General features: G+C 45.4%; 1 protein-coding gene and 1 long non-coding RNA gene across 2 annotated transcripts in view; one reads left to right on the forward strand and one right to left on the reverse strand.

The window, feature by feature from the left end:
• LIMA1 (LIM domain and actin binding 1) overlaps positions 1–6,457 on the reverse strand; it is a 38,756-nt gene extending 32,299 nt beyond the window's left edge. The window contains 3 exon segments of the mRNA XM_054012531.1: positions 6,270–6,355; positions 6,358–6,402; positions 6,404–6,457. Coding sequence (XP_053868506.1) covers positions 6,270–6,355; positions 6,358–6,402; positions 6,404–6,457 — 185 coding nt within the window.
• Positions 1,981–14,513, forward strand: LOC128828152 (uncharacterized). Its single transcript, XR_008443166.1, has 3 exons — positions 1,981–2,170; positions 3,253–3,362; positions 13,973–14,513. It is a non-coding gene; the product is annotated as an uncharacterized LOC128828152 (long non-coding RNA).
• The last annotated feature ends 4,065 nt before the right edge of the window (positions 14,514–18,578 follow it).

Genomic DNA, 18,578 nt, shown 5'->3' on the forward strand with positions numbered 1-18,578 from the left:
TAGAAGTCATATGTCCAGCTGCATGGTTATGGAACCTTTTTGAGCAGCATTTGCCTGATAGGAAGCATGAGAAATTCCCTCAAGCTACACATTCCATAGGGAGAGTACATAAATAACCTGCCTCGTCAGCTCCTTTATATCTGCCTGACGAGTCATGGAACCAACTTCTTCTCTGCTCCATTCAAATCTGGCTGTAAATAATTTACATTGTTAGCATTAAAGATTACAAGTGTTTATTTTAGCTTTTCAATTGTTTTGTTGTATTTTTGATAGCGTAGTTCTGAGTTTCCTTGAGTTTTGTACAACATGGTTGACTAGTCTTATAAAAGAAGAGTCGCAATAGCAAGAACGAGAATTTAAGAAATGTTCCTCTTGGACAATAAACTGTATTCTGCCTCAGACCACAATGAGAAATTCCTCTTGCATGTTGTGGAAAGGCAATCAAGTAAAATCTGTAACAACTGCAAGGCCTTCTTTAAAAGGGCTCCAAAGGACTAACCTATTAGCCTAGTCCAGTAAGAGATTCTCTACAAAATGAGTCTCCCGAGCATGACTAGCTATGCCAATGGGGTTATCACCTTGTGACGGTATCCCATGAAAATCATCAAAACAGATTTTAGGGGTTACAGAACCATGCTCCTGGGATGGAGGTACGGAAATCACCCCAATTGCTCCCTTTGGATCTGTTGGAGGAGATCTGAAGTTCTCTCTGGAGTATTCTCCTCTTGGATAATGAGCCCTCACTGGCATGGAAACTACAGTTCTAAAGTAAGATGGTACCATATATGGAACCAGGTGGGTGCATAGTTCCTGTCAGATCCAAGCTTGGTACCATGGACTTCTCTGAACTGAGAAAAGCAGGTTCCCTGCCACGCCACTGCAATGCCACCTCAAGAGGAAACTAGCTCAGACACCGGAACATCTGACTTGAATAGGACTACTCATAGTACATGAAGTTAAGAACATACATTGTGGAAGGGCGGATGAGAATATTTGGAACCTGGCAAGTCTTCATGACAATTTACCAAAAGGTGGAATAGAAAATGGTGCATCAGCCATAGCTAAACTTCACCATTTGCATCACAGCCACTGTAAATTAAAACTTTACATTTACCATAGTAGAGTAAAACCCATATATATGCTGGAAGAGCTAGAGAAAATATTTATACACAGATTCGACTCCCTATTAGTTAGCTGCCTCAAAGGAGGACTGAGTGGTTTGTTTTTAAAGATATTTATATTGAGGTGTCTGCAAAATGCAGCATCTGCTGTAACAGCTCATTAGTTAATAGCAAAAGGGACATCAGAGCTGAGCAGGGGGACCAACAAAGTAAAATCAACCGAGCAGAGCAGAGGTATACGCTGATCATAGAATCATAGATGATTAGGGTTGGAAGAGACCTCAGGAGGTCATCTAGTCCAACCCCCTGCTCAAAGCAGGGCCAACACCAATTAAATCATCTCATTGATGACCCACTAATCTACCAATTCATTACCCAAAATCTTTTTTTTTAAACACTCAAAATAAAATATACACCTCTAAAATTTGCACTTCTGTAAGTTTATTTTTCTGATGAAAACCTACATGGTAGCCATGTTGATCCCAGGATATTAGGGAGACAATGTGGGTGAGGTAGTATCTTTTATTGGACCAACTTCTGTTGGAGAGAGTGACAAGCTTTCATGCTTACACAGAGCTCTTCTTTGGGTCAACAGTTATAGGCAGTAGATGCACTTTCAGGTTTAATGTATATTGCTCAGTGTTGTATCTTTCTGCACTCACAGGAAGGTACTAGGATTTTTAGAAGTTTATTTGGTTGTCATCTAAATAGTAACTTATCAGGATTACTACATATTAGGTCAGAGGTGGGCAAACTATGGCCGGATGTGGCCTGCGGGACTGTCCTGCCCGGCCCCCGAGCTCCTTGCCCGGGAGGCTAGCCCCCCGGCCTCTCCCCTGCTATCCTCTCTCCCCCACAGACTCAGCTTGCTCGCTCCGCCACTGGCACAATGCTCTGGGCAGCGGGGCTGTGAGCTCCTGGGGCAACACAGCTGCATAGCCCAGCCTGACCCGGTCTCTGTGCTGCGTGGTGGCGGCAGCGGCATGGCCCGGCTCCAGCTGGGTGACGCAGCTATAGCGCCACAAGCCACCGGTGCTCCAGGCAGCATGGTAAGGGGCCAGGGAGCGGGGGGTGGTGGTGGTGGTAGGATAGAGGCCAAGGGAGTTTGGGGTGGTGGTCAGGGGGTGTGGGTGTGGATAGGGGTCAGGGTGGTCAGGGGAGGAACAGGGTTGAATGGGGGCAGGGCAGTCAGGAAGGAGGGGGGTGGATTGGGCGGCAGGGGTTCTGGGGACAGTTAGGGGACAGGGAGAAGGGGTGGTTGAATGGGGGCAAGGGTCCTGGGAGGGGGCGGGCAGCATCAGGAATGAGAGGAGGGGTTGGATGGGGCAGCAGGGGTCCGGGGGCGGTCAGGGGACAAGGAGCAGGGGTGAGTGGATGGGGGAGGGGTCCTAGAGGAGCCATCAGGGAACGGGGAGGTTGGATGGGGCAGGGGTCCTGGGGGAGGCAGACAAGAGGTGGGGGCCAGGCCACAATCCCCTCCCCTAACCGGCCCTCCATACAATTTATGAAACCCGATGCGGCCCTCAGGCCAAAAAGTTTGCCTGCCCCTGCATTAGGTCATCGTATGAAGAAAAATTGCTAGGCATGTAACAAACAAGAGATACAAAACACCAGGTCATTTTGCTGAACTTTGGCACCAAAAGAATACAGAAACAAATATCTCCCTGCCAGTTTTCTGATCTACAGAGATTTTGAAGCCATTTTCTCAGAAATAATAGCACCTAAATCCCAAATATTTACTGCTCAGAATGACAACTTTCTGGGAATGGCATTCACAATTCTTATTTTAAACATGATGTAAAAACTTAGATTTAAAACTCGGAGGTAGTACAAGCATTTGCTGTTAAGACCAGACAAGTAATCTAATAAATGTGTGTTAAATCAGCGGGAAAATGTGCAAATATGAGAGGTCATTTAACATACTGAATAATGGATTTATTTTCATACAAAGTGTTCTTTGGTAAAAAGCTCAGACATCTGCATCAACACAAATACCTGATTCTGCCTGGGGCTCAGAGACTCAAGACTCTTTAACTGTCTAGCTACCAACCTATTGGCTTCAGTGCCAATAGCACACTGAAGTAGCAGTAGCTACCACAACCTCTCATTAAGCTTCTTCACATTTACTAAGGGCAAGTCTACACTACAACTGGGATCGAGGCTCTAGTGAAGACCCACCAAATCGACAGCAGATCGCTCTCCAGTCAACCCCTGTACTCTACCCCTGATGAGAAGAGTAAGGTAAGTCGATGGGAGAAACTCCCCCCACAGTATAGACCCCGTGGTAACTCGACCTAATGTACGTCAACTCCAGCTATGTTATTCACGTAGCTGGAGTTGCATAGCCTAAAATTCAAGCTCCTTTAGGAATAGGCTTTGCTTGTACAATTCAAATATTCAGTTCAGAGTTGAACATGTAAAAATTACATTTTTAACCGATACTGTCACCCTAAAAAATAAACCAATTATTATAAATATATCTGTTGTCACATTCTACTGAACCACTGGGGGTACTGCACATCACAAAAAAAAAAAAAAAAAAAAAGACCATCCTCTAAACAAAATTAATATTTAATTTCATTGGTTGAATGCTAGTTTACAAGTTGGTCAAGCTAAAAATACAGAGAGATACACCTGTTGATTCACTGACTTTCTAACAGAAGTTTATTAAAGTAGATATAGTAGGAATTGTAGAAATATTCCTACTGCCCAAGGAAGAACAATGGAGGTACAGGTGCTTCTAAGCTGATAAAAATACCAGCTGTGATACTGTTTATAGAAGACAAATTAAGATTCTATACTTATCACCACAACAGCAGAATTCTCTCTACAGAACTTGCTTTCAAAATTCTATGCATTACCATAACATAGTCGCTTGAACTAAAAGTTACCTCTCACTTGAGAAATTCTGAAAGAATAAGGTTCTTTGGGTTCACTATACAGTCTAATCTTTCAACTAATGGAATCAGATCAAAGTCTGCAGTCAGAATTAGATCTGAAGACACCACAAACATAATATTCCAGAACAGGACAAAATGCTAACTGCACTATTTCCTGGGATTGTGGCAGGTTAATCTGAATGTTTTCTTGTTTTTAATTTTTGAAGATAAGTTTTCAGTTTTCTAACCACTCAATTCAAAATTCAGAACTATTCCTTGACTTCCTACCCCAAACAAATAAGTCCACACTTGAGGAGGACAGATGGCCATGAACAAGTCACTTGAGATAACCACCTTGTAGTTTCTGTGTAAAGTTATCAGATTAGGATGTGACCTACAACCATACACTGTAGCACACGAAGATACTGTGGTCCAGATTCGTACCAAAGCTGGAGAAGGGAGGATAACCCTAAACATTTTTCCTCTTTAATGGTGGCAAGAGGCTTGTAACAGCAAAATAATTATTACTGGGGCTTTTTTCTTAAATTGCATTTCAAAGAGTTCACCTAGTAGTTAGGGCATATACTGAAAGAACGTGAAGACTGTACCATGCCCTTACTAAACATTTGTTAGCAACCTATGTAAAACAGGCTCTCCACAAACATATCAAGATGCCATCAGACACCTTTCATTTCTTTGAAAGATGGGAACAAACAACTTTCATTGTTGAATTTTCAATACTGCATAGCACATAAGAGGAGAAAATAAACAGGTGATCAGACAATTTATATGATGACCTCATTGAGACTGATAGGCATGAACTCACCATTCAATTACCATTACTCTAAGATAAACCCCCGCCTAAAACAAAAGAAATGTGAACCCACCAAGGAGCTTTTGCGGAGTACTGTTTTGGGTAGGTGGTACATGTATGGGAAGGCAAAACAGACAAACTAGAGAAAGAGAGTGAAAGACAGCTGGAAAGAGCAGTTGAAAGAATGCAGCTGACCCTAGAAGAAACCTGGGGAGAAGTTTTTGGGCTGGGGTACAGACTGTGAGTTAAAAAAAAAAAGTGGTTTCTGCTTCTTGATTCTTTATACATTCTTTGTAAATAAAGAAGAGTACATTAAAGAAATACCTGACTATCACCAATTTCTACACCCAATTAGAACCACCTACTAGACTCCAGAGTTTTTTTTAAGCTAGCCACTAAGGCCAAACAAGGTAACAATATGAAGAAGCCATTTCAATTTTGTTTCATTTTGAACGTGGAGGTGGCAAATCTATCCAAGATTTATGCAGTTGTGAGAACTTTATACAGCAAAAGCTGCTAAGGGCATTGATTTACTATAACAGCACAGCTTTAGAGCAGTACAAACTTTTAGTTTTTTAAAACTAGCTAAAGCAAGCAAAAGGTCACATATCCAGTTTTCATTCCACAGAAAATTCCCACTGTGGACATGAATAGCGGCTTCCTCCTCCTAGGGCTCACCGAGTAGATTTCCAGGACTCAGGTGGGGCAGGAAATGAATCCAGGGCATCAGACAGGGATACCGTTTTGATCAAGCCCGTCTCAAGCGCTCCAGGCGCACCCGCGGTTTAAAAGGCATATGTCAGTGCGTGGCCACGCGCCTCTGGCAGGTGCACAAGCGGGGTTACGTCTCACATCTGGCTGCCCGGTCAGATCCGCCTGCCCCCGGGGCTCCCGTCCCACACCCGCAGGAGCGGACACCTAGGACAGGTGCTTGCGGGAGGGGCCCGAGCCAGCGCTTGCCCCGCCAAGGCAGCCCGCCAGGCAGGCAGGGGAGCGTCGCTGCAGCCCCTGGGGCGGCTACCGGCAGGGCGCTCAGGGCACCGGGGCAGGGCGCTCAGGGCACCGGGGCAGGGCGCTCAGGGCACCGGGGCAGGGCGCTCAGGGCACCGGGGCAGGGCGCTCAGGGCACCGGGGCAGGGCGGCCCGGCAGGCCCCAGGGATAGGAGCCGGGGCGGGGGCAAGGCCCGGGGCGCCCCAGCCCCACACCGCTCCTCAGGGGCGGCGCGGGGAGCCGGCCTGGGCCAGAACCGCCGAGGGGCTCCGGGCTCCGACGGGCCGAACCCGCCGCCGGCGGGTGCCTGGGAGGGAACCGGCCCGGCCCGGCCAGGGACGGGGAGGCGGGAGCCGGACCGGGACCCGACCCAGGCGCGGCAGCAAGCAGGGGACCGGACCCCTGAGGGGAAACCAGGCGGCTCCGAACCGGGCCAAGCGGCCCCAGCGCCCGCAACGACCCACCTGTGCCGGGCGGCGACCGGGACCAGCACCGCGCACCTGTCGCTGCTGAGGAGACGACGGCGGCACCTACAGCAGCGGAGGGAGCTTCGCCTGGGGAGCTTTGGCCACGCCCCCTCCTGGCGCTAGCCTCCCCCAACCAGAAGCCTTAGCCACGCCCCGTCTCCCTGGCCGGGTCCTCCTGCGCGCATGCGTCCACCTCGCCTGCGCTCTCCCTAGGTGCGCATGCGCATTTTTTCCCTCGCCCCTCTGTGGCAAAGCTTCTGTGCACATGCGCAGTAATCTCTCCGTGTTCTGTTTCTCTCCCCTTGTAGTGTCCCCTAGCTGCGTGCTGCCTGACACACGAGGCCAGACACAGAGCTTTCATAGAGGGTCACCAGGGTTAACAGGAGGGTTTCTGGATTCATGGATTGTGTCCTTAGCCTAGCTCTGCTCACGATAGCCCCAATCCTAGTGCCAAGTGGCCCTGGAACGATCGATGGTTTTGCACCAAAATGCGGAAAGTCAGCAGCACTAGGAGGCAGAAGAGGCCCTGCCTGCACTAGGGAATTTTTGTACCAATATAGCTGCCCTCGTGCAAATCCCTCATATAAACAACTGGATTTGGGGAAATTGATACAAAGTTCCCAGTTCTGCCACAGATTCCCTGTGTGATCTTGGGCCAAGGTGGGTGAGGAAATACTTTTTATTGGACCAACTTCTGTTGGTGAGCGAGATAAACTTTTGAGCTACACAGCTCTTTTCCAGTCACACAAGCTCTGCCTCCATTTCCCCACCTGTAAAATGGAGATAATTATATTTCTTTGTCTGTCTTGCCTATTTAGATTGTAAACTCTTCTGCACAGAAACTCTGTGTGGGGGGGCAGCATCTAGTACCAAGCAGTTAAGAGTGGGGCTCCACATGCTACCATAAAACAAATAAATAATAATAGTAATCCTATAAGCCATAAGGAATGCTGCTCTAATGCCTGATAGTAGTAACCATGAATAAAGATGATCTCCCACCTTTTATTTATTGGTTCATTAGCTTTGAGGAGGTAGCATTCAGAGTGGAAAAAATAACTGCACATCAGAGAAGACTGAGGCTGAGTGATTGTTTAGCCATCTGGATGCTTTTAATTTTCTGCTTGTAAGTAGATAGTTCTCCAGCAGCCAAACAAGATAATCTGCATTCCTCTCCCTATACTAAATACTGAGATGTTGGCAGTTTTGTGTATCTTCATTAGCATGGTATGTGTGTGCTCTCTCTTCAGCCAGCAGAGTGGCTCCTCAAGATGTTTATATAAAAACCTTGGCATAGGTTTCGCTGCCTTTTTGCTCTAGTTCTTCATTCTCTGTCGGTTATAAATGGAAAGGCCCAAATCAATAATAAAAATAAAGTTTAGTCTGCCCTGTTCCAAATCTCCCCAACACAGGCATCCTGCCTGGGAGTCTAAGGTGGCCTTCCTCGTGCAGAAATTCTGGGTCCATTGCTGGTTGTCCCAGGTCTATGTGACAATGTGATTCCATCACTCTGTGCTTGTGGCCCTGCTCCAGAACTATCATTCAGCATAGGAGGATTTACAGCTATTAAAACTTGCATCACTTGTCTTCACTGCTTCATGTCTGCATGATCTCCTTAGCAAGGCACACCACCACTTTCTCAGGGCAACAGGCTGCTGCCAAAATGACCCCCCGTGTCTCATGCCCTGTGTCTGCCTCCTAGTTCCAAAATGAGAATTACATTAATGCCAACAGTTAGAACAGGTCATTATTCTGAGTTGTATCTATGCCTTACCACTGGCTGGAAAAGAGGCCATGGACAGAAGTCTAGAGCATGCCAAGCTGGGAGTGGTTCATCTTTCTCGTATTGGTGAGCTAAGGACACTTCCACAGAGAGGCCCACGAAGGACAGACAAGTTCTCCCACAATACACTGCAAAATAATGTATAGAGTGACACAGCTTAGTGCATGCTTAGAAGCAGAGAACATGATTGCAGAAGTCTGAATGCCTCACACAAGTGTATGCAGCACCAGTGTGGATGCAACAACTCCAGTGTGCTTTGCAGAGGGGTTGCTCACATCAGGACCAGGCTAACCCAGGTGCTGGTCACCTGGGTTAACTCTGCAGACTGCAGTGGAGACATACCCAAAGAGAAGAAACCAAGGGCTGAATGTAGACAGGGAGAGGAAAGTCCCCTCTCCTCCCTAGATGTGGTCCTCCCAGGGTGGGGCTGAGGACCATGGGCAGTGCAGGGGCAGGAGAGGAGCTTGTCTTGCTGTGTTCCATGCATGCCTGTCCTGCAGATAAAGAGACAAATTTGTCTCCAGGGCTGTTAATTTGGCATCTTTCACTAGCATTATAATCTCACACATTGATTCTCTAACCCTCATCTACACACACATTTTAACTGGTTTAGATAAATTGATCCAAACCCATGTGGATGCTCTTATTTCATCGTAAGAACAGGTTCTTTCAGTTTAGCTTAAACCTGTTCCTAACCAACTTAAACTAAATTGATATAAGCCTGCTTAAACCAAAATAAGAGCATTCTCAGAGCCTTTTGCATCAGTTTAATCAAATGGGCTTAAAATCACATATTTGGTTGAACTGGTGCAACTCTGAGTGTGGAAAAGTCATCAGACTCCTTTGAAAATCCCACCTCAAATTATTATTATTTCTGTAGCACCAGTGGGACCTAGATGGGGCAAATGTTTCCTGTGCCAACCCAACTGAAGCTTTCAAGGATCCTTATATTTATTTCACAAACACAAGAAAATTCCCCCACACAAAAATCTTTGTTAACTTAGACTTAAGGTTGTTGAAGAAATGAATGTAACTCAGACACAACACCATTACACACCCGAATCACTAAGAAGACAGGAAATTACTAGCTAGTTTCCATTAATTACAGTAATATCAGTATTGAAATATGCACCTTACATAGTCCAATAACAACCTGAACCCTGAACAGAAGATAGACACATCACCAAATACACACACAGACGGGTGATCTATATGTTGAAAGCATTTGTAAGAATGTCTTGATGGAGGAAGGTCGCGGCTGTTACCGGCATCTGTAAGGTAAACTTGCTCAAGTCAATCTTATTAATTACATGTACGAAATGTAAAGGAAATAGCATGTTTATGTAAGTTACCTTAGTTGGTCATTTCCTGTCTTTCTAATGTATACATTCTTCAATGGTAATGCTGTAGTTATGTATTTTAATTAAAGGTTACATTAATAATAATATTATATTAATTACTTCAACAAATAACTCCAATATAAGAACATTTTCCCCATGGGGATTGCATTTATCTGTGCATCCATCTTCTATTATTATTAATAATAATATTATTATATAATAATAATAATTAATCATGTATATTATGGTAATGTTTAAGGGCCAACCTAGAGTGGGGCCACTTGTGCTAGGTGCTCTATGAACACACAGTAACAGGTGGTTGCTGCCCTGAAGAGTTTACAGTCCAAATAGACAAGACAGATACAGGATCAGGGAAGGGGTAGAACACCCCTGCAGAGTGAACAATGTGATGTCAGCAAATGGCATATAAATTCCATCACTGTTTTGGGGCAGGGGAGTTTATTCAGGAGGGGATCAGCTAAATGGGAAGAAAAGGGAAGAGGTGAGGGGGACAGGGCAGGGGAGAAAAGGATAATAGGGTCAGGTCTATAGTAAAGCTGAAGTGAAGAGACTGAAGGTGTAGGGGAGCTGAAGCACAGCACAGAGAAAGTCCAATTCAAACTGTGGAAACTTCTCCACATGTCCCCAGGACCAAAGATCCCCCTGCTTTGGCTGCTTCTGTCCCTACTGGTTGGAGTCTCTGGCTGGCTCCTCTCTGCTGTCTTCTCCAAAGCCCACATGGAGGGAGGGGCGGTACCATCTGGGTCCCAGTGCTCCCAGAATTGTTGGGTTTCCCCTGCACAGTTGTGGATCCAGTGGGATGCTGGGAGGAGGGGTGGCTCCCACTGGATCCCATTTTACCCCCTCCCCTGAGCGCAGTAGTCCATGATTCTCCTTAAATATAAAAATGTAAAAGTTATTATTTTTAAGCATTGTAATTAAAATAATTCTATTTTATTTAAGGATTCCTCTGCAGTGTTGGGAATCCAAACAGAAGGTACTTGAGATAGTGCACAAGAACCAGAAAGTGAAATTGGCAAGTTTAGTTTCACTGCTCAAATAGTAAAAGATAAACATACTTTTTAGCACATAACTTATTTGCATTACAGTAGCATTCAGAGGCCACAATCAGAATTAGAACTCCAGGCCATTATATAAACATATAGTAAAAGTCAGTCCCAGTTCCAAAGAATTTACAGTCTAAAGCCCCAATCCTGATGATAGTACAACATGTGTAGACTTCTCCATCCATGTGGAGCCCTACTGACTTCAAAAGAGCTCCATGAGGGCGCAGAGATCTGTCCAGAGCTGCTTGCAGGATCAGGACCTAAATCGATGTGACAAGGGACATGGCACACAACAAGAAGGGGGTGAGGGGGTGCAAGGAGGCAGCCATAACAAGACACAAGGTTGCCTAGATGAGATATATGTATAATTTGCACTGCATGCTTCAATGTAATTTAATTTAACGTGTCTGTGATGTTCATTTGTTTTCATAAATAATTTTAATGAATCTCTAACAGGCCATCTGTTTATGACATCATCATAAATGGTGAAAACTCAGTGAGATGTTAACCATTCTTTCTGGATTAACAATCTCAGGTATAGTCAGTAACAAAAAACAGGGTTTTGTTTTTTTTAAACTGGTCTGGATTCTCCTCTTACATTACTCTGAGAGCAGTGCAATTCAATCAACTTTAGTAGAGTTTTTCCTAATTGGCACGGGAGAGGAGAATCAAGACCAATATTTATTTTTGTCTCAACAGTCTGTTTAATATTTCACCTAGGGTCAATGCTGGCACTCTGTGATGGAGGCTGTGTCCTTTCATTGATTCCCAATCAGTTGTTGAGGCTGTTCAGCTCCCTATAAGAGGGTCTCAGCATGCTGCAAAATTGGTCAGCTATGATTTGAGGGCAGCATTCAGTGATATGGCCAGTGCTAACACCTAGATACCCTTTCTGTTTCTTAGAACTACACCCAGTCAATTAACTTCATAAAAGTCCCTCCCAACACTGGTTTAATCAGTGACTAAACTGGAATTTTACTTTATTTCCAAGCAGTCTCTATCAGTATGTACATTCCTCTTTTTATGGAGCCAAGGCAGCAGAAAAACAAGCATAACAACCATTACAGTGGCAATCAGGAGGGCTGTATAAAAAGTCCCAGGAGAGTTCTCACACAGCTCATATGTCAGAAAAGCATGTGCAGATTTGGGACTGAAGATCAGAAGTTCTAGGCAGGATGGAAATATAGTGCTCCAGAAAACATGTGTAAGAAGTTAGAACTGACTCTTTATGGAGCATAGATAAAAGAGCAAGCACAGGATCAGATCCTAGTGTCCTTATTCCGTCCACACTCAGGCAAACAGGGTATGCCCCCGCCCACCGTTCCTTACAAGAATGCAATATCAACCAATTAACCAACATCTTAATTTTACCAGCTAAAATCAATTGAGAAAAAGTTCAATGGCATCTTACAGTCAAACCTGTTAACTGATTGCAATACATACAAAAGTCATTGTATATTATCACAAGCCAGATTCTTGACTGCAGCACTGCTGCTTGGGCATAACAGAGAGCAGAAAGCTGCCCCCTATCTGCCACGATCATCTTGATCCCATATTTACCCTGCAAATCTAGAGTAACATTAGAGTTACTCCAGATTTACAGGGGTGTAACTCAAGGCAGATTTTAGGAGGTTTGATTGAATAAATACTAATTAGGGGCTGATTTTCCTTTACAACTTCTCTAGCTGTATAATGGCAGGGCCTTAAAATGGGTTTAAATTATGATTATACTGGCAGAGCAGGGTAAAGAGCCTCACAATTAGGCCTTCACATGAAGGATTTGGTCTGAGATATCCAGTCACGTGAGAGGTTAATAAAGCAAAAGCCACTATTACATCCTGGGGAAAGAATTCCAGCCTCTGTTCAGACACAGAACATTTCAGAGTCGCAGTGCAAGGATGGACGGATAGGTTCCCCAGTCTGTTCCAATCATCCTTGGTCATGTGCTTTCTTACTATGGGCTCCTTAACTCTAACATATACTGTCACTTTCACATGATGAATTACAGAATTCCTTTCCACTCAGCTCTCCTGAGGGATTGAGAAAGAGGCCGGATCTGCCTGACAGGCATAGCTTTTGATTTCTTTCCCAGTGTACGCATTTCATTTTATAAAAAGAAGAACAGGAGTACTTGTGGCACCTTAGAGACTAACAAATTTATTAGAGCATAAGCTTTCGTGGACTACAGCCCACTTCTAATTTGTTAGTCTCTAAGGTGCCACAAGTACTCCTGTTCTTCTTTTTGCGGATACAGACTAACACGGCTGTTACTCTGAAACTTTTCATTTTATAGTGGAGGCCGAAGTAAATCTCTAACTACTACCTCTAAAACTACTACCTCTTTAATGCCACATGTCTCAAGTCACTGTTAATGGCTATTGGATCTCCATTTAACCCAGTGGTTTATTGTATCTCTCTATGCTCTGCTTTTAATCCCTTGTCCATATGCACAGTATGCAGTGCAGGGGGAGGGGAGGGGACCAAACTGGGAGTGAATGGCGCAAACACCTTCATGGAGGGGTTTTCAGCTGAAATTTGTGGTTTATGCAAATAAAAAGGAAATACAGAAACACCCTGCAAGGACTTGGCTGGTGTGTGGCCTCTACTTGAAAAGATAACAACAAAAGTACTGAAGAGTGCCCTCCTAGGCTGTATTCCGCTATCAGCTAATGGTGATTCTTCTGTAGCTCATTTGGTAGGGGCTCTTGCTTTTGGAGAAGGGGAATTTGAGTTCCATTTCTGTCATTGCAAAGTTCCAAAAGACTGTGACAAGCATAGAATCATAGAAATGTAGGACTGGAAGGGACCTCAGTAGGTCATCTAGCCCAGTCCCCAGCATTGAGGCAGGACTAAGTATTATCTATACCATCCCTGACAGATGTTTGTCTAACCTAGAATGATGGAGATTCCACAACCTCCCTAGGTAATTTGTTCCAGTGATTAACTACCCTTACAACTAGGAAGTTTTTCCTAATGTCTAACTTAAATCTCCCTTGCTGCAATTTAAGTCCATTACTTCTTGCCTGGTCCTCAATGGATAAAAAGAATTACTTACCACCCTCCTCTTTATAACCACCTTTTACGTACTTTAACACTGTTATCATGTCCCCCCTCAGTCTTCTCTTCTTCAGACTAAACAAACTAATTTTTTTCAATCTTTCCTTACAGGTCATGTTTTCTAGATCTTTAACCATTTTTGTTGCTGTCCTCTGAACTTTCACTAATTACCCCACATCTTTCCCAGAGTGTGGTGCCCAGCAGAGGGCTCCTAGCTAGCCATGGATTTATTACAATCCTGCGCTAGTGATTTGCCTCTGCACTTCCACCTATGGATCTCAGAGTGCTTCGGTAACAATCATTGACTGAAAGGCAGGTCAACATTATCCCCATTTTACAAATGGGCATTCTGATGGACAGGAAGGGGACGTGACTTGCCAAAGGTTATACAGTAAGTCAGTGTTAGAGTTGGGAACAGAACTCGGAGTTCTCCCAATCCTGTGCTTTATCTACTAGATCTGCCTTCTGATTGAGGCTGTCGGGTGAGGATTTCATTCACCTTGGGAAGAAGAATTCAAGGTGGAGAAAAAGTGATCGACAATCCAAGGAAGAAGGGTGATCTTGGTTAGACACTATGTTATTGCCTTCACCCCCACCCCATGGACTTCGCCTACTACATTGAACACATCCCTGACTTTTCCCTCTGTCCTCCTCGTCGCTCCAATGGAATGAAAATCAGCACTTCCCAATTACCGCTTTCCAGTTGCAGCACAATGAGAGCTATTTTGCAGAGACACACATTATTGAAGAAAGCCACACAGAAATGGGTCCTGCAGCAGAGCCCGTGAGCCCTGCTCCGATCTCCACACTGTAAATGCTACAAGCCAGAGAAGGCTGGGGTTCAGTTGGTTCTGGGGGTCCTGTTTCTGAATGGATCATCATTGATAATGCGGGTTGCTGGCAAGCGAAGAGAGCTTTTCGTTACTTTTCTTCTTTACAGAGTTTGTCTGTCTATCCTCCAGCTATATTTGTGTGGCCAATAAAACGTGAAAATGGAGGCCTAAGTGTTAATGCTGTTGATTTCCCCTCTTTCCTTCTGGAGTTTATCAGTTGGATTGTGCTCTTTGGATTATGTTGTATGACAAAACCCATTCAGCCACCAGGCCTTCATATCTGTGGTACAAACAGCACAGTGGCTCCAGGGAGAGAAATACTCTTCACCTTCCCCTCGTCAAATCAGCTTAAATGGAGTTAAACATTAATGTCCCTCCTGGCTGCTCACCGTGCAAGGTCCAAGAGGAAAAGCATGATGAGTCAGCATCTGGTAACTGCAGTTCCTGTCCCTCCTGCCCCCACGTCTCCCTCTCAACATGATTCACTACTTACTTCTCCCCTCTCCCCTCCCTCAGTGTTCTCAGACCTGGATGAAACCTAAGTAGAAAGCAGAGGGGCACTGTAGCTGCCCTGACTCCTAAGCACTGGAGAGCAGCTCCTGATGTGTTTGATACTGAAAAACTCCCACTGGGTGTCCTAGTTAGTGGACTGAGGGGGAACCCACTGTCTCTAAATGTCTTGCTTTTTCTGTTTTAGTGCCATTGCTGAATTAACAGCCCCAGAGACTGATGTATGTCAGAGGCAGAACTGGTACAGCACGGGCAGCAACACAGCATACTTCCTGTCATGCTGCCCCTGCCATTCGGCCTTTGTCCCCCCACTCTGTAGCCAGCGTTAACACTGTAATACACCCATGGTAGAAATCAGTTACCATTTTAATTCCAAGATGCAGCCATTTTGCCATCTGGATTGGTATGAGATCATTATAACTCTGCCATAGATAAAGTGGTGTCAATTACACCCACATAATAACAAGCACTTCACTGTTGTCATGGTGCTGCACACTGTGACCATTTGGAATTTCACAACAGCAGTGGGGACAGAGCTCAGCTCCTCCTGCTCCAAAAGCCCCAGCTTGAGCTAAGGGAGAATCTCCATCAGCTGCTAGCAGGACGGGGTCTATGCCACAGGATGGAACTGTTCTGATTCCATCCAGCCAAGACCAATAGGGAACATACACACCAGCCAGTTCATTATTCTCTCACTCTTTCTCCATATAGACTTTTTATACAGATACATTTTAAACAGATAAAGAGAACCCTTAGTACATCTGTGGTGGTTTAAGGAGGGTGGTCCAGAGGCATGGGAGGAGAGTGAGCAGAAGATGAGAAAACCCATTAAATTTAATTTATCGGTCACAGAATATACACTTCAGCACTGCCAGGTTGCTGGATGTACCCAGAACCTGACAAAGTGGATTGATTGCTCAATGCTGTTGCCGGGCTGTCTCTCAGAGCCAGACCTCTAAACTGTTTGTCTTGTACTAAACTATGTTGGAATAAGCCTGTAATTACTGCTCATCAGCTTTAAGGCTGCCAGGGTTACCCGCCTCACAGCAGTGGAACTGGTTTTGCCTGGGAAGTGAACCATTTACTCCAGCAGTAATAGAAGTTTCTGAAAATGCAACCATATGATCCATCAGGAACTCTGATCCAGAAACAGAGCTGACATTCCCACAGGCTTTGTGCAAACCTTTGCTACAGTTACGACCCTTGTGGGATTGTTTGATGGTGCAGCTTTTCTCTACAACAGCCCTTGCCACAGCTCCACTCTACAGTATAATCACACTTTGTACAGCTCCACACAGTCCCCCCATCCAGGGACTCATTTATTAATATTGGAAGTGGAGTTCAAGTCTGAGAGAGGCAACACTTTCATTCTGAGCCTCCACCTTTGGCTTGAGTTCCCTCAGGGCTCCTTCCCACCAAATCAGTCCACTCCCTAAGGCTTAATCCTTCCCAAACAATTCCTGCTTCTCCCCAGCAGGGACCCACTGCTGGTCCTTCCCTAGACTCCAGTTACACGACATGCCAGACACAAGAGACTCCTGCACTCACTCCTTCCAGCTCCCTCTCCCACTGAGAACAAACTGCTGCTTGTATCTCTCATCAACCCTGACTCTCAATCACATGCACTCAGTTCTCTAAGTCCCATGAATTAAGCGGAAAACCAGGCACAGGTCAGAGCTGGGTTCTGAACTCCTTAAAGGCTCTTTGACAGGTTGGAAATGGGTCTCATGTAAGAACCTGGAAAAAGGAGAATTTAAGGGTGAGGGAAGAACAATAAGAAGTGTTGGCTGTAAATTGCTCCCACTCCAGGAACCTCTCTTCCTTTTCATTAAGTTGCATTGTGGGCAGAGAGGGGACCCCTGGCTTTTCCATGACCTCTCTCTCTCCTCTCTGCAACTTAATGAAAATCAGCATTTCCCAAATACTGCTCTCCAGCTGTCGTGCCACCAGAGTTGCTCTCCACAGAGATGAAAGGAAATGGCTTAACATCCAAATTAATTTCCTGCCTTAAAATGAGTTTTCAAGCCAGATGTTTCTGATAGGCTTGTGGACACCAGGCTTTTCTGGGAATTGTACCCAAATACCAGGTGGAGACAGCCAGTGTCCATTGCCTTCCATACTGTGTGTACCCTCTAACCCCCAACAGCTCCAGGCTTGCCTTGTGTTCACCAGAGAAGCTCTAGCTGCTTAATTGGTTACACTGGCACACACAACTGAGTGGGGGATGAGGAGAGACAATGCTGTGGGCACACCTCTCCGGTGCACGGTGCAAGCTACGCAGGCTACTTCGTATCATTCATACTGCACAGCATGGCTACATGCATGCCACAGGTTTGTTCAGGGGACAGAACTCGGATCCTTCTGTTCCAAGAACAATGGACCTGACCACTGCAGCTAAAGGAGTGCTTAGCTGTGCAGCTATCAGGTCTTACCTCCTCTGGTGACTGCTAGACACAAACCCACATAGTAGACAGTTATTGTTATTACCTTTATGGTGCAGTAGCATCTAGAGCCCCTGTACAGCGAGGTGCTGCACACATACATAATAGACAGTCCCTGTCCCAAAGCCACTCACATGCTTGAGTAGATCCGACATTTCATCTAACAGGAGAGGCTGTATAAGCTGCCCTGCTGTGGAGGTATTTATACTGCACTCTCAGCCCATGTACCTGAGCTTCTCACCAGAGGCAGGGAGAACACATCTGTAACATCAGCTCACACCGTGACCGATGTTAGACTCAGCTGCATGGTTTAAGATGGGGAGAGACTCCTGGAAGCGCATGCAGCGCAGATGTCAGAGCTTGGCTGCACTTCAAATAAAAGGAAGTTCTTCTTCACACAGCGCACGGTCAACCTGTGGAACTCCTTGCCTGAGGAGGTTGTGAAAGCTAGGACTATAACAGGGTTTAAAAGAGAACTAGATAAATTCATGGAGGTTAAGTCCATTAATGGCTATTAGCCAGGATGGGTAAGGAATGGTGTCCCTAGCCTCTGTTTGTCTGGAGATGGATGGCAGGAGAGAGAGCATTTGATCACTGCCTGTTAGGTTCACTCCCTCTGGGGCACCTGGCATTGGCCACTGTCCGCAGACAGGATGCTGGGCTGGATGGACCCTTGGTCTGACCCAGTCTGGCCGTCCTTATATTCACAGGTGTAAGTGGAACATTAGGAAAAGAGCTCTACATAAGTAGCTGCAGGGTTGGGAGGGATGCATTTCCATTGTGTCTGGGAGCAGCCAAAACCTCAGGGCTGCTGGGAGTGTGATTCTATCTCAGGTCACACCCAGCAGTAATTTATCTTGATCCCATCTCAGCTACTCCAGGCCTCCTGACTACAGCAGTTACTAGTCATTTGCATTTGTCAGAGTGCCTGGTAGTTACAGTATTTAACTTTTGGCCTCTTTTGGAAGCAAATTCCTGATGCTCTGCCCCCAGTGCTCCTTTGAGGTGGAGTTTCCTCTTGCAAAATGAATGTGAAGGGTGCTGAAAAAGCTATACGTGGCCCAAGTCAATTGGTTCTGATGACTGTGAAAGATTTTGCTTTTGGTTCAAATACATATGTCACAAGCCTTATCACCATAGTTCCCTAGCACAGTAGTCAGGATGTTCTGAAGATGCTATTGTTCCAGGTCCTCTACTAAGGAATATATGACACAACCCCACACCTCTATGCAAATAAATGCAACTCTGATAGAGTGGCCAAGCAGGGCTAAAAGAATA

This window comes from Malaclemys terrapin, chromosome 23, assembly GCF_027887155.1.
Source record: "Malaclemys terrapin pileata isolate rMalTer1 chromosome 23, rMalTer1.hap1, whole genome shotgun sequence".
In the NCBI taxonomy this organism is placed as follows: domain Eukaryota; kingdom Metazoa; phylum Chordata; order Testudines; family Emydidae; genus Malaclemys; species Malaclemys terrapin.